General features: G+C 44.6%; 1 protein-coding gene across 3 annotated transcripts in view; it reads right to left on the bottom strand.

Moving 5' to 3' along the window:
* Window positions 1-394: 394 nt before the first annotated feature.
* The window catches only part of PFKM (phosphofructokinase, muscle), a 45877-nt gene continuing 20320 nt past the window's right edge, over window positions 395-25951 (bottom strand). For all 3 annotated transcript variants that reach the window (XM_037997201.2, XM_008003032.3, XM_037997202.2), the window contains exons 2-23: window positions 23230-23322; window positions 15660-15733; window positions 14709-14786; window positions 13091-13280; window positions 12668-12833; window positions 11869-11913; window positions 11315-11423; window positions 11106-11201; window positions 10761-10853; window positions 8620-8745; window positions 7101-7165; window positions 6542-6605; window positions 5598-5747; window positions 5068-5138; window positions 4622-4709; window positions 4383-4535; window positions 3517-3681; window positions 2646-2707; window positions 2308-2419; window positions 1362-1461; window positions 1175-1280; window positions 395-935 (exon numbers count right to left, since the gene is read on the bottom strand). In XM_037997201.2, the coding sequence (XP_037853129.1) occupies window positions 791-935; window positions 1175-1280; window positions 1362-1461; window positions 2308-2419; window positions 2646-2707; window positions 3517-3681; window positions 4383-4535; window positions 4622-4709; window positions 5068-5138; window positions 5598-5747; window positions 6542-6605; window positions 7101-7165; window positions 8620-8745; window positions 10761-10853; window positions 11106-11201; window positions 11315-11423; window positions 11869-11913; window positions 12668-12833; window positions 13091-13280; window positions 14709-14786; window positions 15660-15733; window positions 23230-23314 (2343 nt within the window). In that variant the 5' untranslated portion in view covers window positions 23315-23322 and the 3' untranslated portion in view covers window positions 395-790. The remainder of the gene's footprint in view (window positions 936-1174; window positions 1281-1361; window positions 1462-2307; window positions 2420-2645; window positions 2708-3516; window positions 3682-4382; window positions 4536-4621; window positions 4710-5067; window positions 5139-5597; window positions 5748-6541; window positions 6606-7100; window positions 7166-8619; window positions 8746-10760; window positions 10854-11105; window positions 11202-11314; window positions 11424-11868; window positions 11914-12667; window positions 12834-13090; window positions 13281-14708; window positions 14787-15659; window positions 15734-23229; window positions 23323-25951) is intronic.

Genomic DNA, 25951 nt, shown 5'->3' with positions numbered 1-25951 from the left:
ATCATCTTGAGCTCCAGTGTCCTCCTTTCTGAAGTCAGGCTGTCACTATTGCCCTCCAAAAGCTACTTTGAGAGTTCAGTGATGAAATGCCTACCACAGTGCTTGATATTTATTGTTAATTTCTCTTCCCACTGAAGAACTGTGCAAAGAGTATCTGGCTGCCTTAATCCCTGACTCCAGCAACAAACATTCTCAGTCACTATTTAGAACTGTTTTTAGAGTTTGGCCGTGATAATTTTTCAGACAGCCAGCAAGTAGTGTACTAGAGATAATCCCTTCCTCTACCCCCTGTGATACCCTTAACATCTTTACTGCTTCATCAGGCAAGTGTCTGATACATGGGGCTGACAGTATTACATTCCACTTGGGAAGATGATAACAGGAGAAACGAAAGCACAGTGACCAGTTGGCATTTATTAGTGTAGTTACAATTTGTCACTGTAGTAAAAGTAGTAGAGGAACCAAGACTCTTTGTTATCACAAAGAAATAAATAAAGCTTATTTTTAGGAAAATTCTAACTGAGCAAGTGATATCTAGCAGTAGCACTAGAGGTGCCCAGCCTTGTGTGACAGATAAAGCTGGGGCAGAAGTCATGTTAAATTCTACCTAATAGGAGCTCCCACCCACTGCCCCCTCCTCTAGCTCCTGGCCAGGACTGATCATGGCTGCAAGGTACAGAATAAAAGGAAACCTAATGAAAAAAACAGCTAAAACACTGAGAAGATGTGGACTTATCAGGGGGTGAGCTGACCATGATCAGATAATCTGTTCCCCTCACTCCAGAGAGGTTTAAACAGCCCCTTCCCCAGACCGCTTCCGGGTGATGTGCTCCAGGTGGGCATGGTCTGAAGTGTCCAAGTCAATCTCGTACTTGGCTAGGATTTTGAGGATGGGCCTCAGTTTCAGCCACCACTGTTCCTTGGGGATTCGATGCCTACAGAGGAATGAGGTAGATGATGATATAATCTTTTAGTACCCTAATCAACTTCTACCAAAGGTTTATAGAAAGAAGTTGGACAGAAGAGGTTAGATTTAGGACATGTGCATCACATCTGAAATGGGTAAGAATACAGGTGTTACTCCTTAAAAAGATTAAAGACAGTGAACAGGTTGAGGACAGTAGAGCTTGAAACTACCAGGGAGAGAACCACTCCAGAAAGCAGAGGTACTCACTCAAAATCTGTCTGGCCCTGCAGCTCAGTCACTGGTTGGAAAAGCAGAGCCCTCTTACGCATCCCCAGAACACAGCCCGAGTCTGGAGTATTGGCGAAGATCCGCCCTGCAATAAGGGATGGTCAATCAGCTTCTATACTGGGGAACCAGCCTCTACAGAGGGCACTCGGTCTCTCACCCCACCTACCATTACGGTAACTCTCTTTGATTTTCCCAGACATCCAGTTCATAGCCTTGGCACCCATCTTAGTGGCAAAATTCCTATCAAATGGGGTTGGGCTCCCACCCTGGAGAAAGAAACATAAAAATTACAGAGGGAAGGACTCTAATAAACTGACAGAGATATCGAGACACACAGAGAAAAAGGAAAGATGGGCCCCAGGTTTACGGCCCAAAACAGGAATCCAGAAATCAAACTATGAAAGGGTGTCCTGAAGCAGTGCCAGGATCCAAGGCCAGGCTGGCCCAGCACATTTGGCCATGCATCAGATATAAGAATAACTAAAGAAGATGATTGGCCCCACAATCCCCTCTTTTAGCTCCACAGCTGCCAGATCCTGTTTTAGTCTTATTGGCCAAAGGGTCAGCTGCCTGCCCCTCTTCAGCCCAGCAGCTTTTGTTGGTCACTGTCAATGATGACATAAAAGTGTTTTTTGTGGCCCAATCTGGCTGCCCTTGGTAGCACCTCAGAATAATACAAAATATCATACAGATTTCCTTTTAATTAAGAGGAAGCAGGTGGGAAAGTGGGAATGTTTGGAGACATTTTTGTTATAATCGGGAGTGAGAGGGAGGTGCTACTGGCATCTAGTGGGTAGACACCAGGGATGCTGTGCAACTGTCCTACAGTGCATAGAACAGCTACCCATAACAAATCATCATCTAGCCCCAAAAGGCAAAGCTGCCAAGGTTGAAAACCCTCCCCTAAATGAAAAGGATAGACCATATAATCTCTAAAGTCATTTCCAGGATAAAGATGTTTTGGTTCTATGACTGTAAGAGACTGCAGGCCCATGCTCTATGATGGCACTAACAGGCTCCTCCAGAAGACTGGAAAAGGCCAGTGGAAGCCTCAGTGGCTGTTGGCAGGTACGGCTGTCTGATGAAGGGCATGACTAGGGTGTCTTCCCTACCTGCTGCATGTGACCAAGCACATTCTTCCTGCTGTCGAAGATGCCCTTCCCCTCCTCAGAGTACAGGTTGAAAATGAAGTCAGTGGTATAGTTCTCATTGCACTTTTCATTCCTGCCAGGTGGAGACCAAAAGCCTGTGACTCTGGGTTGGCTTTCCATCCCCCCTTTCTGCCTTTGTTCTTTCCTTTCAATTTTTGTCTCCTCCCAGGATTCAAGGGATAGGCTGGCCCCCTCCCTTTATATCTACAGATTCCTCAGGGTGTCCCAACCCTGGCCATTCTATGAGTTTGAGCCAAAGCTTATTTTTCTTCTCCACTTAGGAACCATGGATGAGGTACCTTAACACCAAGCCCCTTTTCACAGTTGTTTTCATCTTTTGCACCAGGTGTTCAACATTTGCCTGAAAATGAAAGAGTAAATCCTAAGCCTAATCGGGAGTGGATAAGGTTGGGTATAAATCTCTCTTCTTCCACACCACACCTCTCCAGGAAGGAAGAGAGACATGGAAGAGAGTTGTTTACAATCCTGGGCCTCAACTGGGCCTAATTCCTTTAAGAACCTCAGTGTGGACTAAAATTTAAACAATGACTCCAAATGAGACAGAACTGGAAGAGGGAGCACTACAGATAGCTGCAGTAACTGTCAGTGTTCAGTCCCTCACCCTCTCCAGTCTCCCTTTCCAAGCCTTTCTGGTTCCCCTTGCTTCAGAGGGCTGACTTGTGGTCCCAGTGTCAGTCTTGACACTTTATGTCTCTATTTTGAGACAGCATCTCTCTCAAAAGCAGAACGGGAGTAAGGGAAATCTGAAGGGGAGACATGATATAGTAAAAAGATCACTGACTTTCTCAATCAGTTAAACCATCTGCTCACTTAGGAGTTTAGAAAAGTTTTTTAGCCTCTCTAAACCTTTCTACGTTATATGGAGAGAGTATCTTCTTTGCATGTCTATTGTGAAGATAAAATGCAAAAATGCCCACAAAGGGCTTAGCACCAGGCCACCTGATTCAAAATGAGCATTCCAACAATAGTAGCTGCGGTCATGCCTGTGAGGTGACACCAGAGAATGCCTGCATAGTGCTCTTTCTGGTCTTCACAGGATTCCACAGACCAATCAGCTCTGTCCTCAACTTGAGCTCTCATAGTTCAGATCACTGTGGAAACAGTCTGGAGACGGGAGAGCTACCTAGCAGGCTCTGGGTGGCCAGCTACCTGCAGGTCTCGAATGGTGAAGGGCTCCTCAAAAATGTAGGCAGCATCGGCCCCAGCTGCCAGTCCAGCCATGGTGGCCAGGTAGCCACAGTAGCCACCCATAGTCTCAATGATAAACACCCGACGCTTGGTGCCAGCTGCTGACTGCTTGATGCGGTCACAGGTCTGCAAGGACAATGCGTTATAGTTAGAAAGACATGATCAGGGGCCTGATTCTTGTCACTCTTTAATCTTTGCCACTAATTAAACTCTGGAACTATATTCTCTACAGGCTGGCAGGGCCCCTAGAGCAAGTTCTTGCATTTCGGGTAACAGGCATATTTGCCAACCACACTGCAGAACGTCTCTCCTGGGAAGGAAGCTGTACCTATTCTTTCTACTGCTCAGAAAATTAGACTGCACGATCTCAGAAAGAAAACACAAAACATTTGGTATTCAGGGTATTGGTGCATTTCCAGGTGAGGAAACTGAACACTTTGTCACCCAGGCTGGAGTAAAGTGGCACGATCTCTGCCCACTGCAACCTCCGCCTCCCAGGTTCAAGCAATTTTCCTGCCTCAGCCTCCCAAACAGCTGGGATTACAGGTGCCTACCACCACACCCAGCTAATTTTTGTATTTTTAGTAGAGATGGGGTTTCACCATGTTGGCCAGGCTGCTCTTGAACTCCTGACCCCAAGTGATCTGCCTGCCTCAGCCTCCCAAAGTGCTGGGATTACAAGTGTGAGCCACCACACTCAGCCAAAGAATCGTTTTCAAACATTCCCATTTGTTTGGTACAAAGAGAAGCTCACTTTTCAGGACCACACTCAGTTGAAGGATTACAATCCTGGCCAAAAGGAATGGGAAGTGGTGGTGGGCTCTCACCGTGCAGATAGTATTGAGTGCTGTGTCAGCCCCAACGCTGAAGTCTGAGCCAGGGACGTTGTTGGAGACTGTAGCAGGAATGACCACAAATGGGATGCAGAGCTCATCAAACTGCTTCCTGCCCTCCATCAGTTCCAGGCCACCTGTGTAAGCCTAAGAAGAAGAGAGCACAAGGGCAGGATTGGGGAGAGGGAGAGGAAGTGGGAGGGAGAGTGGGAGACACGGTGGCGGGCACTCACCTCAAAGCCCCCAATGATGACAAGTCCCTGAATGTTAAACTTAGTTATATTGGCACTGATCTGTTCAAAGCTCTTCTTGGGTAGAGTCCTAGTTGACCAGTGATGGGGGAACAAGAATGGGAATTTGTGGAAGAGACAGGAAAATTGAGGGAGAGAAAAGCTAGAGTTAGAGGCACTTTATTTTTAATTTCTTGACCTGTGCCCCACTCCCTAGCCCACCCTCTCAGTCCTATCCAAGGATACACACTGGAGTTCTAAATTGCCAGAGCTGCTGAAAGATGTTGAGATGGGCATGTCTGCCCTCATGGCAGCAACTGTGAAGTTGGGGGTGGAGGACCCAGACAACAGGGTGGTTGAAGCAGACCCTGGCATAAAGAATTGACACCCAAATCCAAGGGCAACTTGAAGAGGTCACTGGGAGGAGGTGCCTCTGCAGTACTACTTACCTTTTAGTCCCAAGTTTAGAGCCACCTTGGCCAGTCCAGCCCCCAACATAGCTCCAGCCAGCTTCCTCTATCTGTGGGGAAAAGCCACAGAGCTCTGCTCAAAGCTAAAGCACTAGGAGGCCTGTGTGGGACTGGTGCCACTGCTTGAGTTCTAACCCCACCCCTGGATCCCCCTTGGTTGGAAGAGGTACACCAGGTATTAGCTTTTCCCCATGCACTGAACTTCTTCTACCCTTACTGCTCATTCACCAATATTAAGCATCTACCTATGCCAGACACTGTGCTGAGCTTTGGGATAGAGAATTAAATAGGACATGTTGTTTGCAATGGTGCATTCCAGTAATTCCTGCTTGTTCCTACTGCCCTAACATTAAATATCTACTTCTGCCTGGACCCTGAGAGAGGAGAGAGAGGTAGTGAGGAACAGAGGAAGCCAAGAGAATGGACAGGTCATTCTTGCTACACTTATCTTCCCTATGACTGCTCCTGGGTCCTAGAATATGTGCCCTTCTTCCTTTTAGTCTTCATACCTGCCCCTTGGCCAGGCCCTCGAAACCATCATGGACAACGAGCACTCGGTTGCCCTGGATAAGTCCAATCCTCACAGTGGAGCGAACAGCAGCATTCATGCCTGCAGCCGGAGCCCCCACATTCATCACAGCCACTGTGTGCGAACCACTCTATACAGGAGGAAGCAGGGGAAAAAGGAGGACAGAAACCCAGTGTGGGAACAGGGAGGAGGTCAGTAAAGGAGGCAGAGCTCTGAACCCTTGTCATCCAGGGATCAGGACATCTGCCTGAGACAACACACACCCCTCTCCCAAGGAATGCCAGCACAACTTGCTACCACATACTATGGAAGCAAAATTCCTGATCACAGATCAATAAACAAAGCTGCTGTCCCCCATCTCAGATATCAACATTATACAATGAGAGACCTTCCAGAGCAGCACTTCCCAAAGTGTGATCCTTGGATCACCTGCATCAGAATCCACTGGGGGAGCCTGTTAAACCTGCACATTCCTGGCCTCTACCCAGATATGAATCTCCTCTGAGAGAGGGGCCCAGGACTTTGCATGTTTAATAAGCAACCCAAACAATTCTGATAATATAATGACGACGACGACTCCAATGGAAGAGGTGGCTCAGATACACTTAGATGTGATTATTCCCACATATTCCCAGAGAAAAAGTACATAAGCTCTCTTTCCCATTCTTTGCATGCTTTCTTGCCAGTCCTGAAGTGGGCATGGGTCTTGTGTTAGAGATATCCAGGGTACACTAAAAAGGGGGCTGGTATCTGGGGTGGTTAAGAGAAAATCATTATAATAGGGCCAGGGACCCAGCACTGAAGATCAGAGTGGGGCAGAGAAGTTGGCAAGGTTTACGTTGTATGGACTGTGGTAGCACTTTATGAAGAGAGACTGGGGGAGTGAGAAGCAAAAGGGGAGAGGGCAAGTCAACTTGCCAGTACCTTAGATACCGGGGGTCTGACATGAGCTAGAAGCTTGTATACCTCCCAGTTGTTCATGAAGCTCCTGTAGGAAGTACAAATAGAGAGAGGTGTCTTTAGGCCATTCCCCACAGCCAGCAGCCATGGGGATCCTGGTCTGAAGTTTTGCTCCCAGAGGGAAGTTCCATAGGGCAAACCTCTGAGGACAGAACTGGCGCAGAGCAGGGACAGGGCAGGGGCTGCAAAGGGGCCACTAGTTCATCCAACACTCGCTCAGTACTCTTCTCCAGGCACTGTGCTCGGCACAAGAGACTGTCCCTTGCTTAGAGGAACTTATCATCTAGCTGGGGCTCACATATAGAAATAACAGATTATAAAAGGTTGATGCCAGGGACCGCATCCCTGAGATGAACTGATCCTTCCAGACACCTGACAACTAAGTTTCTTGGGCAAGAACTTGCTGCAGAGAGAATCAGAAAAGGAAGCAGCAGAAGCTTATGTTCTGGGTCTGGAGTCATGGAGATCTTTGACTTCGGGCATCTGATTTCTGTAGCTAGTGAGCTTCCCGTAATTTCCTCACCGGCCTCTCAACTTCAGGGCTTCATCAAATTTCTTCTCTTCCATGGCCTTGGTCACATCTTTGGTCTGAGGGGGGAGCAGTGACAGTTTCAACTCCAGGGTCACAATTCTGCACAGCTGGATTTCCATCCCACAGTCAAACTCTGCCCATCTCTGGGATTGTGACTAGATCCTGCCCATTCTATACCCCACCTTTCCTATGCCCCCAAATTTTCACAGAAGTATTTTTGTTTTTTCCTGAGTTTTCTGAGTAATGAGCAGCAAAAGAAAAGAACTGATTCTATGCTCTGTTTATTTTATTTTATTTATTTTTTTGAGACGGAGTCTTGCTCTGTCGCCCAGGCTGGAGTGCAGTGGCGCGATCTTGGCTCACTGCAACCCCCTGCCTCCTGGGTTCAAGCGATTCTCCTGCCTCAGCCTCCCGAGTAGCTGGGATTATAGGAGTGTGCCACCACACCCAGCTAATTTTTTTTGGTATTTTTCACCATGTTAGCCAGGATGGTCTCGATTTCCTGACCTTGTGATCTGCCTGCCTTGACCTCCCAAAGTGCTGGGATTACAGGTGTGAGCCACCGCACCCAGAACTATGCTCTGTTTATTAGAAGTATGGGTAGAGTGGAAGAATGCTCACAGATAAATAGTATCTTCCATTCCACACCCAGGTCCCCAGCCTTAAAGCAGCCTCTAAAGTCATGAGTAAATGAAGATCCTACAGGTAACCAAGTTAGGAAGAAGGACTGATCCCTGCTGTGTGCTTCTCAACTATTGATTTCACCTCTGTGGGCCAGTGCCTTCGCTTTGGAGCTTTCACAGATACATTTCCAAGCAAGGCTGCAGGTCACTGGGACTCCTGGGTCTCAGAGAGGAGGAGGCCAGGAGAAGGGGAGCATTTAGACCAGCCCTCAGAACCAGGCCAGATACCCTAGCTCTCGCTCCCAGCCTCCCAGCCACCATGTTCACTCTGTGGTATCAAAGGAGTGATTCCTTCATAATAAAGGCCACCATTTCCTGAGCACTCAACATTTGCTAGGTACTGCATCACATGCTAATATAGCTTATCTCCAATCCTTACAATAACCCTCAACGTGAGCATTAGTAACCTCATGTTGGTTCAGAGAAACATGTTCAAGATAGAAATCAGAGACAAAAACTACCCAGCTAGAATTTAATAATATTCTCCTGCTCTTAATAAAGTTAGGAGGAATATTGCATTCTTCTTCCAATAAAGACATGATAAAAATGTTTGAGGTTGTGTATTATGAGATACTGGGTTTCATTACTAAGGAGGATGTAGAATCTCCCACCTTCCTTAGGAACATTTTACTGATGGGAACACTGAAGCTTAGTTAAGAGCTCCTATGCAAAACCCACTGTGTTCTTTCCCCGTATGTCTCTTATTATACCATCTTGCCTTTCCACCTGCTCCTACACCAGTGGCCTTAGATGTTGGTCTCATGCCCCATGAACTCCAAGGCAGGGGCTTGAGACTGTTAAGAAAGGGGTTTAGGATCAGTACTTACCACCTGGACACATTCCATGAGGGGCAGGCGCACAGCCTGGTTACCAGAGAGGCTCACTACACAGGCTGGGGTATCTGGGGTCCCCTCCAGAAGTGCCATCACTGCTTCCACACCCATTCTGCTGCCCTGCAGGAGTCCAGAGAACAAAGACAGTCTGGCTCAGGCTGCCTCATCTTGGCTCAGCCTAGAGAGTCAGGATACTTGAGGCCTTTTCCAAATCACAAGATTGAGTCTCACAATTAAGAACTGCAGCAAAGAACTTACTGGGCTTTACCTCCCCAAACAGATTTCATCTAAAGCTTGATGACTCTGTATTCTTGCCATCGGAACCTCAAGGATTCTACTTAGTTCTAGAGAAACGTGCCCACTACAGTAACCAACAGGATTACTGGGGCTTAATAATGTTCCCTTGTTATTGACAAAACAAGGTAGGAGATTGCTTTGCTCTTCCAATGAAAATAGGATAAGAGGGTTTAAACTGAGTGTCTAAGGTTGGGATTACATGCCCGTAATTCCAGCATTTTGGGAGGCCGAGGCAGGCAGATCACCTGAGGTCGGGAATTCAAGACCAGCCTGGCCAACATGGTGGAACCCCGTCTCTATTAAAAATACAAAAAGTTAGCCAGGTATGGTAGCGTGTGCCTGTAATCCCAGCTACTCAGGAGGCTGAGGTAGGAGAATCCCTTGAACCCGGGAGGTGGAGATTGCAGTGAGCCAAGATTGTGCCGCAGCACTCTAGTCTGGGTGATAGAGCAAGACTCCATCTCTAAACAAAAAAAAAAGACTGGTCCCGGTGGCTCATGCCTGTAATCCCAACGTTTTGGGAGGCCGAGGCAGGCAGATCACAATGTCAGGAGTTCAAGACCTCCTGGCCAACATAGTGAAACCCCATCTCTACTAAAAATTTAAAAAATTAGCCAGGTGTGGTGGCAGGCACCTGCAATCCCAGCTACTTGGGAGGCTGAGGCAGGAGAATCCCTTGAACCCAGGAGGTGGAGGTTGCAGTGAGCTGAGACCATGCCACTGCACTCCAGCCTGGGGAACAGAGCAAGACTCCATTTCCAAAAAAAAAAAAAAAGAAAAGAAATACCACTATATACCTATCAGAATGGTTAAAATTTAAAAAAAATTAAAAATAAAAAAGTGACAACCCCCAAATGCTGATAAGGATGCAAACAAAACAGGTCGTTCATAAATTGCTAATGGAAATTAAAATGGTACAGCTATTCTAGAAAGAGTTGGGCAGTATCTTTGAAAAAAAAATTTTTTAAGAAACAAAAAAACTACCATACAACCCAATTGAACTCCTGGGCAATTACTCTGCAGAAATGAAAATTTAAGTTCACACAAAAAGCTGTACACAAATGTTCATAGTTGCTTTATCCCTAATAGCCAAAAATTGAAAACAACTCAAATGTCTGAATGATTAAACAAACTGTAATACGTCCACTCCATGGAGTACTGCTCTGCAGAAAACTGCAAACTATAGAAACAAACACCTTTGATAAATATCTAGAGAATTATGCTGAGTGGAAAAAAAGAATCCTAAAGGTTGCATATTATGCAATTCCATTTATATAATATACATGAGATTAAAAATTACAGACAAAGAGACAGATTAGTGGTTGCCAGAGGTTAAGAATGAGGAGGGATGGGTGGGGGTAAAGTACATGTGGCTGTAAAAGGACAACATGAGACATCCTGTGGTAATAGAAATGTTCTGTAGCTTGACAATATCAATGTCAATATCCTGGTGATGATATTGTACTACAGTTTTGCAAGATGTTACCATTGAAGGAAACTGGGCAAAGGGTATGTGGGACTATCTTTGTATTATTCTGTACAATTGAATGTGAATCTACCATTATTTCAAAATTCTTATTAAAAATATATGAAACAAAACAAAACAAAAAGATATTGCTCCTCACCATTAGGAAGGCAAAGTCTCTCATCATTTTTGTAACAGAAGAGGACCCTCAAGTGTATGGGAATGGGTCAGTGGCCAATGCAGCCCAAAGGCTGGTGGAGAGGCAACACGACCAGTGGTGTAAGTCCCTATCTGGTGAAGTGCAGCCCTGAGGAGGAAGGACTACAAGGTTGAGGGTTTTAAGGCATGAAGGCCACAGAGCCCAGTGACTTACCAGAATTCTGTCAAAGGCCGATGGCGTCCCACCCCTCTGCACATGCCCCAAGACAGTAACCCGGGTGTCATATCCCAGACGCTTTACCACCAGCTGAAGGGACCAAGAGAGGGACAGAGAGAGGGTTACACAGAGTCAAAGGAAGAAAACAAGCAGAGACTTGGGTGAACCGTGGACAGCTCAGCCTCTTGTCTTGTAATGGTTCTTTGTGGGAGGCAACCAGGGGCAGGGACCCAGGGAGTGATGTGCAGAAGGACCAAGGGGAGAAGCAGTGTCAGGAGACTCAGAAGCCAGAAGGGAATGGGCTATGGAGTCTAAGGCCTATCTGGTTTCATTCATACGAACATTCTTGATGTCTTCTGAGGTGATTGGTTTTCCATTCCTGTCAATTGCACCCTCAGCCACAATGATGATGTTGAGACGAGAACCACGAGTCCTTGTCTGGTTGAGAACAAAGGGTAAAATGATCAATGGAATGAAGCTGATGGGTAGGAAACAGATCATCAGTGGAACAGGGTGAGGGATTTCTTAAGGGCAAAATAAAGTGCCAGTACCTCGCTGAGTCGGCGACAAAGGTGCTCCTCCCAGTCGTCATCTGGTGGACATTCAGGAATAAAAACCCAGTCGGCCCCACAGGACAGAGAGGTGACAAGGGCCAGGTATCTGAGATGAGAGCCAGAAGCATCCTGCTAGAAGCTGTATTCTACAAATAGCCTCATCCATACCCAACAAGTTCTCCTAGTTCTCATAGTTGGTAAAAGGTCTGGAGAGCCTCCATTTTATTCTTGGGGCAAGTGTAAGAGCACCAGGGCCCCTCAATGAGATTCTCTCTCTAACGGACACCTTCCACTTATGTTCACCTGCCACAGTGGCTTCCAGCCTCAGAGCACTGCCCACTCTTTACACCAAGCATGTGCCTGAGCATGTACACACATGCATGTGTGGGGATGTAATGGAGGGGGATGGAGGCAGGAAAGGGAACCACACCACAAGGAGCATGTGCACCTCCAGATCTGCTGCTACTGAAAGACCTCACTGGACTACCTGGGGAAAAGGAAAGGGGTATTGCTAGGTCCACGGAATAAATGGGTCAGAATGAGGATCTTACCCACAGTGGCGGCCCATCACTTCTAACACAAATGTCCTCTGGTGGCTGCAAGAGATAGACATAGGACACAGTCCAAGAGACCGTATGGCCAAGATCAAGCCACCACCCATATCTAGGCCAGTTACCCTCTCTGGGAGATACATGTATGCTGCCAGGCCTTCTAGCAGACTTCCTGAGATCAGGAAGACCTAGGGGAAATACTTTAGCCACAAGGTATCCTTCCCAGGCCTGAGAAAACACAGCAGTAAAAGGTATCTGTTCCAGAGAGGTTCTGTTCCAGAGAGGAACCGGGTCAGGGAAGGAAAGGAGAGAAAAGGATAAGAAGTGAAGGGAGGACTGGACTAACTGGAATCCTCTAGGATTACCCTGGGGTAAGCGATTACCCTTCTATCCTCCCATCCTACATTGCCTCCCTCCAGGTCCTCTTATCTCTGAGCTATGGTGGTCATAGCAGCACTTATACTTTCTATGATATGGTTGGAAAGTGTAGCTCATGTCTGGGCTCCCTAGATTTGCCCAGTCTGAAGAATAATCATTTAGCCCAAAGATATGAAAGACCTCAGAGCTGCATATTTGGACAGTGGGTCAGACAGTGGCAAAAGGCAAATCATATATCATTAAGGGAGCAGTGCAATTTCAGTGCTCTAGATAATTTTTAGTTAAAAATAGTGTTCTAGCCCCAGAAAACTGGTCATTATAGTCACCATAGCTCAAATACTTCAGTCTTCAGCAGCCTCTAGCCCTTTAGCCTGTCCTAGCTGCCATCTTCTTACACTGCCTACCTCCCAAGTCCCCTTACCTCTGGGCAGTGGTAGTGATGGCATCTACAATTTCTATGATCCGGTGGAGGGCAGAGTCAGTGCCAATGGTCATATCGGTGCCACAGAAGTCATTGTCAATTGACCCAACCAGGCCCACAATGTTCAGGTAGCTGGACTTCGTAGCCTCCTCATCTGTGATCTTACCTGACAATGAGAAGCAAACCAGGAGCCACTGGGTGAGGTACCTGGCATGCCTAAAGAGGAGATATCTAGAGAGAGAAGAAACTCTAGCCAAAAGGAATTGTAGACAATACCAGAAAAGGGGGGCAAAGGCTGCCTATTTGTGTCTGGGTAACATTTTTCTCCAATGGGAGGTAAAAGAGGGGCAGGGGTGATGTGTGTGTGTACACGCGTGCACATACCGACACAAATAAGCAATACTGTTGTGAAAAATCTCTTACCTGCTTTCTGGAGGTCACCCAACAAGTCACTCCACTCAGAACGGAAGGTGTCAGCCCCAGTGAGGCTGCCATCACCCCCAATGACACAGAGATTGGTGATCCCACGCTTCACCAGGTTGTAGGCAGCTCGGAGTCGTCCTTCTCGTTCCCGAAAGTCCTTGCACCGGGCACTTCCAATCACCGTGCCTCCCTTTGGAACAGGTAGAAGTCAGCTCTCCAGAGACAGGGCTCAACATGCTGAGATATCCCCTATTCCAACGCTGTGATGGCCTAACATAACTGTGTGAGTCCCTAGAAAGTTCCTTGACATCCTTAAGAGTGATCTGTCCTTTCCAAAGTAAAGGGAAATGATGCTGGCTGAGGCATCATAGGGTCATTCTCATATTTTGCTATACATCTTAGAAGACTGCTAAGAACCCATTTCATTGAAGGCTTTGTCATCTATGACTATCCTAAAGAGAAAAAGTGAATACACACGTATCTGTTGGCTTCTCAAATAATCTCCAACTTTCACATCTTAGAAGCAGTGACTTCAGTCTTTAGAAATTCTCCCTAATGGCCTGACATTAAATTATTATTAGGAGTTCATCCCAATGTGTTTTGTAGTATTTTTCCTCTCTCTACACTGAGATTTCTAACTGTACCCAGGTACTGCCAATCCTTTCCCCTCAGCTCCTTGCAATCCATGGTGCCAGTAGCAGAAGCCGCAATATCCAGGTATTCACAGGAAAAATAGCTCTGGGTAAAGAAAGCCTTACAGATACCCCAAGAGAGGTATCTGTAAGTCCCCGGGAAATTAAGGCTTTCTATCCCTGATTAGGTTTTCATATCTTATGCACTCCTGTGCAGCCATGACTTTGGGATACTGGTGGAGAATTCTGGTTCATTCTCAGACCACTTTATGGCAGGCACCATTACCTAGCACCTAGGTAGAGCCTTCACTAGATACTGCATATTAAATTTTTGCCCATGGATTTTTAGGGAACTGAGCTGAAAAAAGGGGGATACAAATGTAATTTACAAATTTTCAGTAAACCAGCAAATGATTGTATTTCTCTCACTCGCTGTGGGCTAGCCCACAGTGGATACACATGAGAAGCCTAACACAACATACAGCAAGTAGCATAAAGGACTGTGGAAATCCTCAGGATACTCTTAGGATTTTTTTGAGACTCCAAAAGTCTGTCTCAGTTCCTTCGTCCTTTAAGTGGTCTGGTTTCAGGTCACCTCATCTCCATCACATGAGGACTGGCAAATTTCAGCTCCACTTCTGGCTCTGGCTCCAGTCCTCTGGTAAGGTTATTTTCAGGGCCAGACCTTCCCCGTGACCCTAGAGTAAGACCTGCTTATGTGTCAGTCCCCATAGTCTTGTTTATGACCTTTCCATAAAGAGCAAAGCATCCTGTGATCACTCCTCCACGCTCTCCCTGCCCCAGGAAACCAGGGTGATATTTTCAAATGCTAAGAGTAAAGGGCAAATAGGGTCCCTCTCTTGTCACTGAATTCCTTCCCATGAAACCACATGACAGGGAATTTGGGAGACCATGAGCCCAAACCAGAGTGGGATGAAACAAGGACAGAGCAAATATGGGACAGGGAGTTCTCTGGAACAACATACCAGCTGAAGCATCATTGAAACGCTCTCCCAGGTGGCTTCCTTGATGTTATCTCCACCATCCACCAGGCCTTGATAACCCTGTGGGACATATTATAACTGTTAAGCCCTTGATAGGCTTCTCCCTAAATTCCCAGGATTAAGACAGGATCCCTGGGAAGAGGTTCTCTGAGAGTCAAGCCACCTCCTCCCACTAGTGAGTCCTGGATGCTCGTGAGACTATATTTAACATAGTCCAAAGAAAGAGACGTCAACTTTTGCAATACTCTCTTCTAGTTTCTCCCATTCTTTAAATATTGGGATGTGGATATCCTTCCGAATAATCTTAATTCTTATTTTTGGCTCACCCTATCTCCTCCAACCTGCTTCACAGGGGACCAATGATAACAGATGGTCTTGATAACCATGGAGAAAAGGAGAAGGGGAAGTTGGTGGGAGGGAAGGAAAGAAATGTGACTTGCTCTAAGAGACTATACAATCTGATAGAAGAAAGCGGGTGGACCTTATAAAAAGAAGAGTGGGTAAAGCATGAGAGAGTACTGGGAGAAGGGTGCAAAAGAAGAGTGAGAACCCGGAAGTTATGCAAACTACAGAAATACAGCAAGGCTCTTCCCTCCTAGGGCTCTTCCCCTGGATATACTAAATTTGCTGTAAATACTACCCATTTCCATTTCTTTCTCTGTTTTGAGGGAGATGAAAGGAGAACTGAGAGTTACTTTTTCCTTTAAATTGAACAGGCAACATGAAGACCCAGTTTGTAGATGCCCAGGTCCCACCATCCCTATTGAAGTCAAGAGTAGGAAAGAGTGACTCATGAAGATAGGCAGCCAAGGAAAATCAAACATAGCAATGTAACTAACTGGGAGGTAAGGACACAGAACGTGGGAAGGGGATAGAAGGTAGATTTAGAAGAGGGCAGAGAAAGAATGATGAAGAACAAAGTACAGAACTAACCTCATGGACAAAGAAGACACGGGCACCGGTGAAAATACCAACTCGAACCACAGCCCTGACAGCAGCATTCATACCTGAAAGGAGGGACAAAAGAAGTCATGGAGGGGTTGCTCCTAAGAAAAGGTGCCCTGGAATCCACATATATTACATTTGGCTAAAAAAAATGAATCAGTACTTTATTTAGTCTTTTCTCTGAATCTAGAATAATCCTCTCATCAAAGTCTTCTGACATCCCCATTCCCAGTTACTGCAGTCAATGTTACCGGAGCTTCAGATAATCTGCATTCATTGCTCCTCAAGCCCCCCAAAAATCCTGCCTTTCCCAAGACCTTTCCTTGATAGGACCATCTGGGAAATAATAACAACTAGAATAAAGCATTTTCCTGAATATGTATTGTGGGCTAGACACTGCCAAGAGCTTGTCAAACATCATCTCATTTAATCCTGTCCACAATCCTGGAATTGTCTCCATTTTAAAGATTTGGAAACTGAAACTCAAAAAGGTCAAGGGGCACAAAGCTAGTACTTTTAGAAAGTTCAGATTAGAATTCAAGTTCTCAAATGCCTAAGTTAACACTATCAGACTCAAAGGTTTGTCCTACTAATCTCAATGGCTGTACTAGGTTTTTCCTTGCTTTCTGCACTATATCGAGACGTCAGCTTTTAGTAGGCATTTAAGAACAAGGACATGACTCTATATGGTTCAGTAACCTGGCAAGTCACAGTCTATTCACAAGTTCACAAGTATATCTGTTACTGGACAGCTGATTCTCTCAATCTACACACACACACACACACACACACACACACAAATATACCCCTTTTTTGTGTCACTTGAGTTGGTCTATGTTCCAATGTGTGCCACACAGTTGTGATTCACTAGTTCCCACATTGCCAGAAGAGGCTGTGACCAAGTGTGCAGGAAGAATTGGTGGGGACTCTATTCTCTCACTGCCTTCTCCTGGCATTTCCTCAATTAGTCAACGAATATTTGTTAGTCTCTTCCTGTGGCCCTGTATATAAGATGTTTATGGGGAACTCGAAAAGTATGCTGTAAATCATTCTCTCTCTGCTTCTACTGGAAGAAAAACTTAGGACTAGGACTGGGCACGGTAACTCATGCCTGTAATCCCAGTACTTGGGAGGTCAGCTGGGAAGATTGCTTGAGCCTAGGAGTTCGAGACCAGCCTGGGCAACATAGCAAGACTCCATCTGTAAAAAAAATTAATAAAATTCAAACAAAACAAAACAAAAGCTTAGGACTAAAATACAGAGGCAATCCTTTTCCCTTTTTCACAGATGGGTATTATCCCTCTCCTAGTAGCTTTTCAGTGAAAAGAACTCTCTTCCAGGAGCACTGTGAAAAAACCAGCCCTTCCCAACACACAACACACAGCAGGTGTCCCATATGTGTGTTTCATATTAGGAACAATGCACTGATCCTGTGCTAAGCATGGCCTTATTGGTGACAGACGGGAGACATTCCTTTCCTACCATGTAATGTGAGGAGGAGCACATGGTGATGCACAGGGAATCTTATAGCCATGATGGGTCAACTTCTTGTGAATCATTTTAGCTACCCTCTCTTAGATATTCTACTACATATTTTTGTTTCAGTCTAAAATCTGTTCATGTTGTCCTTAACCCTGCCTGGAGAAATGTAATATACCAGCAAGCACCAAGAGAGCTAGTAATCAGGAAAACCTGCAGCACCAAACTAAAAACCATCACAAACTTTTGAATAATCCAAAGCTATCAGGAATCGGATGGAATAAAAAAGATCAAAATGTTTCTTTTTTTGCAGGTTGGTATTACATGGCTATTAGCTCCAAATTGAAGGTTCATTTGTTCACTTAACAAATATTAACTGAACACCTATCATGTTCCAGGCACTGTGCTAGGCACTGGGGGTACAGCAATGACCAACACAGAATCTGGGAATACCAAGATAAAGGACTTGGTAATGGTCCTCAAGACATGTGGAGAACTACAATATGGTCTATTGGTCCCTATAAAAGACATGAGCCAAGCACAATGGTGCATGCCTATAGTCCCAGCTACTTGGGAGGCTGAGGCAGGAGGATCACTTAAGCCCAGGAGTTAAGTCTAGTCTGGGCAACATGGTGAGACCCCATCTCTCAAAAAAGACAGACAGAGGGAGAGAGATACAAAGTACAGTGGAAAGAGGGACAAAGAGTATCTAAGCCTGCCAGAAGGAAGTCAGAGAAGGTTATACAGAAAACACAACATTTGTCATGGGACCTAAAGGACAATTTCCTCTAAAATTTTTCTGTCAGGTGGAGAATTTGAGGCAGAGTGTTCTTGGCAGAGGGAATAGCACAAATAAAGGTGAGGGTCAAAAAACAACCTTACGTAATTTGGTATTATAAAGAATATAAACTAGGAAGTGGTGAGAGATGAAGCTCTACAGGTGGGCAGGCACCTATGTGCCATGAGAAGTTTGAGTTGTATTCTACAGGCCAGGGTTTAATTGGAGATCCATGGGTGATGGGTTTCGGAGAATCCAGGAACCCCACAAAACTGTATGAAAAGTTCTGCGGGCACGGACATTTCTTTTGAGAGACGGTCCACAGCTTTCATTTGATTCTTAAAGGGGTCTGTGACCCCCTCCAAAAACAAAAGTTGCAGACAACGAAGAATCCCTGAAGAATTTAGCGAGCAGACGGACATGATGAGATCTGCATCTCAGAAGGATAACCCTGGCAGCAGCGTGAAAGACAGCTTGAGAGAGGGATTTCTAGCGTTAGGAGGCTACCTGGCATCCTAGATAAGAAATGTGGAAGACCTGGACTGGAACAGTAGCATTTGCGACAAAACAAATACTGGATAGAAGACATCTAGGAAACAGAAGCAATAGGACTTATATCCAGTTGGCAATGTGATTACATTTTAAGGGTCAGAGAGGGAGAAAATGTCCCGTGATTGATTTAGACAAAGGGTAAAAGTGTGGTACCATTAACTCAGCAGAGGCAGGTTTTGGTTTGGGCAGGTTGGGGTGGGGGTGATACATTCATATTTGGATATGTTGAGTTTGAAGTCCTTATGGAGCATCCATGTGAACACAGAAGAGACTATCTCAAGAGAATATGTAGAATTATAAGAGAAAAAGGCAAGGAATGGAACCCTGAGGAAAACCAACATTGAAGGAACAGGAAGGGGAAGGGAGGTTCCATGATGAAAACTAATAAGGGGCAGCAGGAAATACAAAAGAACCAGGACTTAGCGATGTCTCAGAAGTCAAAAGGGGACAGTTTCAAGAAGTGGAAACAGTGCCAAATGCTTCTGATAACTAGCCTAAGGTAAGGCCTGAAAGGTTGGACTTGTCAACAAGAAGTCACTGGTGAGCACTGATGTCAAAGCTCACTTATACATCACTAAGGCAAAGCCCCATGAAGTCTAGAAGCCTAAGTTTACACCCTTAAGTGGAAGGCATCAAAACCAAAAAATCTGTGAAGAGAGGGGCCTTTCAGTAGCTTGAGAAATAGCCCACGTGTGTGAAAGGAACAAGGTCAAAAGTCAACACAAAGTCATCAATGCTTTAGGAAAGACGAATAAAGTCAGCTCAATAAGATCAGAATAGATATGAAACTAAAGTTTGTTTTCCAGCCTGTCACAGGGCCTATGGGATTCTCTTCTGGATACCTGGAGTTCTGGAGTATGAACTTGTAATTTTAGGAAATAAGGGAAAAAACTGTTCTGAAATGTATAGGTTGGAACATTGTTTCTTGCTCCCAAGCTGAGTAAATGTTCCTGCAAAAACTCTAACTTAATGCAATCCTGTTGGTATACCCAGAGTTAAGACAGACAAATGACTCAAAGGTTTTCAGTACAAAAGCAAACAACAGACGGTGGACAGGGACTATCCAAATCAGTTGGGCATAAGAAAAATCTCACAATAAGGAAATTATCTTCTCCCTCTGCCTTCTTCTTACCTCAACCCCACCAACTTCCAGAAGTCATTCATCCTGTCTCCAAATTGAATATCTGAGTGTCTTCCTAGAAACCAAATTTTAGGATGTTCTTTGTGCACCTGGTACCTGCGCCTCAAACCCCTAGTTCCCTAAAAATCACAAACTTTGGGGTACACAAATAGTTTATACTAAGGAGCCCCAGTAATTCTTTGAGCTCTCCCAGCCAATCTGACCAGCCTAGTCTGGCCCCAAGCCAGTCCTGGCCAGAGTCTCCTTGGCTGTTCCATGTTGCCCTAAATAAACCTCTATGGCAGCTGTCTGACTTATTAGAAGCAAGACGAAGGATAAGATTACAGGCACCATCCAATAGGTATTCTGGGTATAGTCAGGAGGGGCTCTGGAGAACATCATAAGCACGTAGTTTGGAGTCTCCAATTACGGCATATTGGGAAGAGGTTTTAGAAAGAAGAACTGTGGGTGATGGGTCTCTATGAGACTAGACAGAAAAAAATCTAATAAATGACTTGAGCATGACTTTTTTGAAAGATGACACTAAATAATTTCTTTCTAACTTTCATAAGATTTTTAAAAATATATGAGGAATAAACATTTGTTAGAGACGAACTGCACTTTCTAATGGATATCATAAGTAAAAATTATAAACCCTAGAATAGCAAACCAGAGAGGTAAAGGAATCTCTGTTCGCGCGAACCTTTAAAAATAGAAAAGGCCAGGTGCGGTGGCACATGGTCTGTGGTCTCAGCTACTTGAGAGGCTGAGGCAAGAGGATTGCTTGAGCCAGGAGTTCAAGTCCAGCCTGGGCAACATAAAAAGATCCCTTCCCATTTCTCTTTTTTTTTTTTTTTTTGAGACAGAGTTTCACTCTTGTTGCCCAGGCTGTAGTGTAATGGTGTGACCTTGACTCACCGCAACCTCTGCCTCCTGGGTTCAAGCGATTCTCCTGCCTCAGTCTCCCAAGTGGCTGGGATTACAGGCATGTGCCACCACGTCCAGCTAATTTTGTATTTTTAGTAGAGACAGGGTTTCTCCATGTTGGTCAGGCTAGTCTCGAACTCCCGACCTCAGGTGATCTGCCTGCCTCGGCCTCCCAAAGTCCTGGGATTACAGGTGTGAGCCACCGCACCCAGCTGATCCCGTCCCATCTCTTAAAAAAAAAAAACAAAAAGGATAAACATACATTTGTAATGGCTGGCTATTTGGAGACAGAGGGCCAGAGCAGATGACTGACTGAGGTCCTTTCCAGGGTTAGAATATGCCAATGTTTATGACAATGTTTATGGCTCCTAAAGGTAGCATAGTTTTGGTGGCTGAAGCCATTTCTAGGCTGGAAAGGGAATTAGGATTTGGTACAGCATCAGCCCAGCATCCCAGAGTTCTTCGTTTTTGAGCTCAGGATATCCGATTCCTGGCCATTTTTCTACCTCAAGAGATGATTAGCTTTGCTGAGTTCGGGGAATGACAAAGCTGTGACCTCTATGGATTTTAGACAGCTCAATCTCACTTTCCCATGTGGCCCACAAACCCTCAGGGGAAAAAAACCAAAAACATTTCTATGTTTTCTCCCTGGGAGAACTAGAGTCCATCAAACTCAGCTCTGGGCAGGTCACTTCTGAATTTGAGCTTCTCCTTCAGCTGGGACCTCTCAGCTCTATTTTGAGTTTTCTGTTTTGCCTCCTTGCCTCCATAGAATTTCAGTTTCTATCACTCTCAATCCCTAGTGATATGCTGCTGTGACGTTATGGGGATTTGCAGGTGGGATATTTCCCTGGATACACTATGCCTATCAGCTGGGTCCTTCAGAAATTAGCTTATCTATAGTCCCTGCCTCCATAAAAGAGGGTCTTTCTCTTATAGCAGTGAGTTATGGCCATCACTAGATTCAGAGGGCCTCACAGCTCAGGATCAGAAGGTGGAAGGGCTCTGCTGCTCTTAGACCCAAGTTAAATCCTAGGCTGACCTTTTTTCCCCCCTTTCCCTCTCTAAAAATATCTTCTTCATTTTATAACTCTGTGTATCTCACTTGGATTGTTTAGCAGGCTTTCTTCTCTCTTCCCCTAATCTGACAATCTGGGTCCACAGACCATTCTACCAAGGTTTCAGGATCAATGCTCAAGTGCATGTTAAAGAATTCAGTATTGGCATGGTACTCTGCCAGCAGAGAAGAGAGATGCAATAAAAGCCAGGTCTGTGGTTTCTGCAAACTCAACTAGGACTCTGTATTCCTAATCTGGTCACTATTCCTAAACTCAGACCTCCATACCCTCCTTCCTCAGTTTCTTCATTCTAGCACTTTCTGATTCATAACCTATATCACAATTATAACAAATATTAGTTTAAAAAGTCTAGCTTTACTAATATACTAATAAGTATCATAAGAACAAAGATTGTGTCAGACTTTTTCACTGATGTATCCCTAGTGACCAGCATCCTGACTGACACAGCAGATACCAATTCATTTTTAATTAATTAATGATACCTGTATTGAGTATTTATGATGTGCCTGCTACTGTTCTAAGCATCTTACTTAAATAAAGAGTTCAGTGTCTTGAAATCTACCTTCTCCATGAAGTTTTCCCTGATTAATTCAATCAGGGGCTATCATTTCATTATATAAGTAGATTCCACTTGGTTAATGCACACTTGCTTGTTTTTATTTATGTGCCTTATGTAAGAATTCTAGTTTCCTCATTAAACTATAAATTCCTAAAGGAATTCAACTTCTTCACAATATACAAGACAGGGCTCATATACAAAGTGGTCCTTAGCACAAAGTCTAAAAGAGCCTAGGGACAGTGGTGCTGAGGAGGGGAGCCTAGCTGAAATTGCTTTCCTTCTCTCTTTTTTCCATAATTGTCTCCATGTCCTGTATCCTTTCAAAGAAATTCTTCCTCTTTTCAATGTATCAGAATATATCAGAAGATCAAATGAGAAAAAGTTTTTTTAAAACAAAATCACACATTCTCTCTCTCGCACTCCGTGTTTCCTATACACCTAATTTTCATGACTCCCAGGTTTCTTAAATTCAATCTAGAAAAAGGTTTTTGCTGGCTCATTTTCTGCCCCTCCACCTCATAGTGGATCTGTATTGATTAACTGCTGCTGTTCCTATTTTTTCAAGGGGTAATGAAATGGAAGAGGAGGAAAGGCCAGAGAAAATTGAGTGCCTGACTGACCCTGGTCAGTGCAAGAACTCTCCAGACATCAGAGTTAATACCTGAAGACCTCGTTGGGACCCACCAAATACTAATTCTGGGTCTCCTCCCATCCCCCCCATGACCAAATACATGAGTTAATCCACTTACTGCCTTCTCAATAACTTTCTCTCTTTAGTTTCTTTCCAATGCTGCTTGAGAAAACACCACTCTTTCAGGTTTCCAAGGACCAAAAGAGTCCCCAGTCTTCAAAGAAACTTTGAAAGAAGTTTTATGAAGATGTGGGTAAATAAAAGCAAGGCAAATAAAATTCAAATGCACTTGAGGACTTAGGCCTCACAGAAATTTTTAGGAAAGCCCAAAATTCCAGTGAACCTACAGAAGAATAATTCTATTGTAAATGCCAACGGAGTCAGTAAATTCCAAAAGCCCCACCAGTCGTGTTTTTCGTCCCCTCCTCCTTACCTTGGGCATCTCCGCCAGAGGTTAAGACGGCGATGGCTTTGCCAATCCCCAGGGTTTTGGCTGCATGGTGCTCTTCATGGGTCATGATCCACTCTAGAATTTAAGACAATGGTCAGTTAAGGCACAGCAGGAATCAAGATGCCACTAGCTCAAGAAACGGCAGTTAGACTGGCTAGAGCCACCTCAGTCAGGCTCTCCCACTATACCAAGTCTGGGCTTTGCAGCCTGAGAGCTTTGGGCTTCTTCCAGAGGAGAGCCACACCCTTGTAGACTGACAAGCTGAAATGTCATGTAATCAAGCCCAAGACTACTAAGGTTCTAACTAATCCCGCTCTGATCCCTCCCACCCCAATTGGAACCTATGTGGGGAATAAACTAAGGTCAGGGAAAAGAGAAGTTGACTGAATAGAAATGAGAAAGGGTGGAAAAAAGTTGAGTTAGCCTCAAGGATACCTCCCTTTTCAATGAAGGCATAGGTTATTGCAGAGAGCTGGAATCAGATGAGGTTTAGGGCACTGATGACAATCAGCAAAGTAGAAAAGGGTAGGTTGGATTATAATTAAGATTAGGGTTGGGTGTTATGGAATTGTGCTATTGGAATGGGGTTAGGTGATATGGAGTTGAAACTATAGTCTGAGGTTATAAAGGCACACCAGAGTTAGGCAAATTAATGGTGTCAGTCTCAAGAGTGGTCAGGGACTTTCTATGGCTCTTCCCTCTCAGGCTGTCAGCCTCCTGAGCATCTCTTGATCCTTGGTCTTTGGGTCTTGCCCCTCACATTACTACCTGCTATGAAATGAGAAGATTAATACAAAGTCACTGCCATATATACACAGATGTGTACATATGACATGGGAACACCTTCATATTTTGTTCTTTAGGGATCACCTCTCTCAAAGGAACACATAAGAGGACATACTTTTGTATCCATAAAATGCCAGTGGAATTATCACTCTCCCAGTTTTCCAGGCTAAAACCTGTTATTTTTAATTTATCTCCTCCCTTCCTCTCAGATTCAAAACAGTAACTAAATCCTATTATTCTCCCTTCTTATTATCTTCCTTTATACATCCCCTCCTTTCTATCCTCATTGCCATTTTCCACCTGAATTGCTTACTACAATAGCTGGTCTCACTGTGCTTGTGTTCCTTTCTTCACTCTATTAGACACACAAAATAAACCTTTATAGGAAGGTCATAGGTCCCTAGGCTTCAGTAGAGATGTGTATTCATTCACAGGAACCCAAGTTTTAAGGGCAGCTTGTGCTTGCTTCTACCCTGCATTTAGAGAACTCAAGGTAGCTGCCTATAGAAACATAGGTCACATAAACACACAAATCCACACAAATAATAAAAGAATGCAATGAGACATATGTGAAGACATACATTCACAAACATGCATTGTGTTAAGAGATGGAGATTAATGAACGTACTACATATAATCAGTAATGACAGATAAGGTCTCAACTTGTTGGGCTGGCATTCGAAGCTTCTACAATCTAGCCCTTGCATGCAGCTTCAACTTTTGGTCCTACAGATCCTCTGCTCCATTGTCACCTGAACATTACTTTGCTGTTCCCACTTTTGTGCCTGGGCATACTGCATCCCTTGTCCTGATGGCTACCCTGGCCCTTTCCACAGATTCATACCCCATTCCATCATTTAAGGCCAGTGATAGTTGTACCCTTATTAAACCACTGATTACCACAGGTCAAGGAAGCCTTCTTTTGGACTTCCTCTAATCACATGTTGTCTAAACTGGATCACCGCCTCCCAGGTTCAAGTGATTCTCCTACCTTAGCCTCCCGAGTAGCTGGGATTACAGGCATATACCACCACACCTGGCTAATTTTTGTATTTTTTATTGAGACGGTTTTCACCATGTTGGCCAAGCTGGTCTGGAACTCCTGACTTCAGGTGATCCGCCCACCTCGCCTCCCAAAGTGCTGGGATAACAGGCATGAACCGCCACGCTAGGCCTGCTTTATGTGGCATTTTACTTGTTTCTTATGCACTGAAAAGAGGGTTGGACTAGATCAGGGTCAGCGTACAACAGTCTGTAGGCCACATCCAGCCCTTCTCATGTTTTTGTATGGCAGTAAGCTGTGAAAGGTTTTTATATTTTTTAGTGGTTGCAAAAAGTACTTCATGACATGTGAAAAATGTTAAGTTCAAATTCCAGTGTGTGTACCACCTTCATTCATTCACGTACTGTCATGGATGTTTTTGTGCTACAACAGTAGGATGGATATTGTGACAGAGACTCATGAGCCGGCAGTCTAAAATATTTACTATCTGGCCTTTTACAGATGAAGTTTGCCAACCACTGGACTGGATGGCTACTAAAGTCATTTTCCCTAAGTAGACTGAGAACTCCTCCAGGGCAGAGATCATGATCATTTTTAAAAACTCTCCCACAGCCCACTAAAGACTCGCAAAGTCTATGCACATTACAGGACCCCAATAAATACTTGTTGAAAACAATGAACTGATGAACTACATGAAATATAAATGATGAAAAACGTAAAATAGGCTTGGATACAGATATACCTCCATATTCTACTTTAAAACACACTCCTAACTTGGACTTCAGAAATCATATAGTGGCAAACAGTGAAAGGAACATACAGACACGCGTGACTAGAGACACTCTTATTTAACTGGAATGTTCATGTTCAAATTTCTGCCGTTTTCAAAAAAGAAAGATTAAGTGACTAGGGCAA

Source organism: Chlorocebus sabaeus, chromosome 11 (genome assembly GCF_047675955.1).
Source record: "Chlorocebus sabaeus isolate Y175 chromosome 11, mChlSab1.0.hap1, whole genome shotgun sequence".
Taxonomy (NCBI): Eukaryota; Metazoa; Chordata; class Mammalia; order Primates; family Cercopithecidae; genus Chlorocebus; species Chlorocebus sabaeus.
Note: the sequence above shows the minus strand (reverse complement) of the source record. Positions and strands in the feature narration are given on the sequence as shown.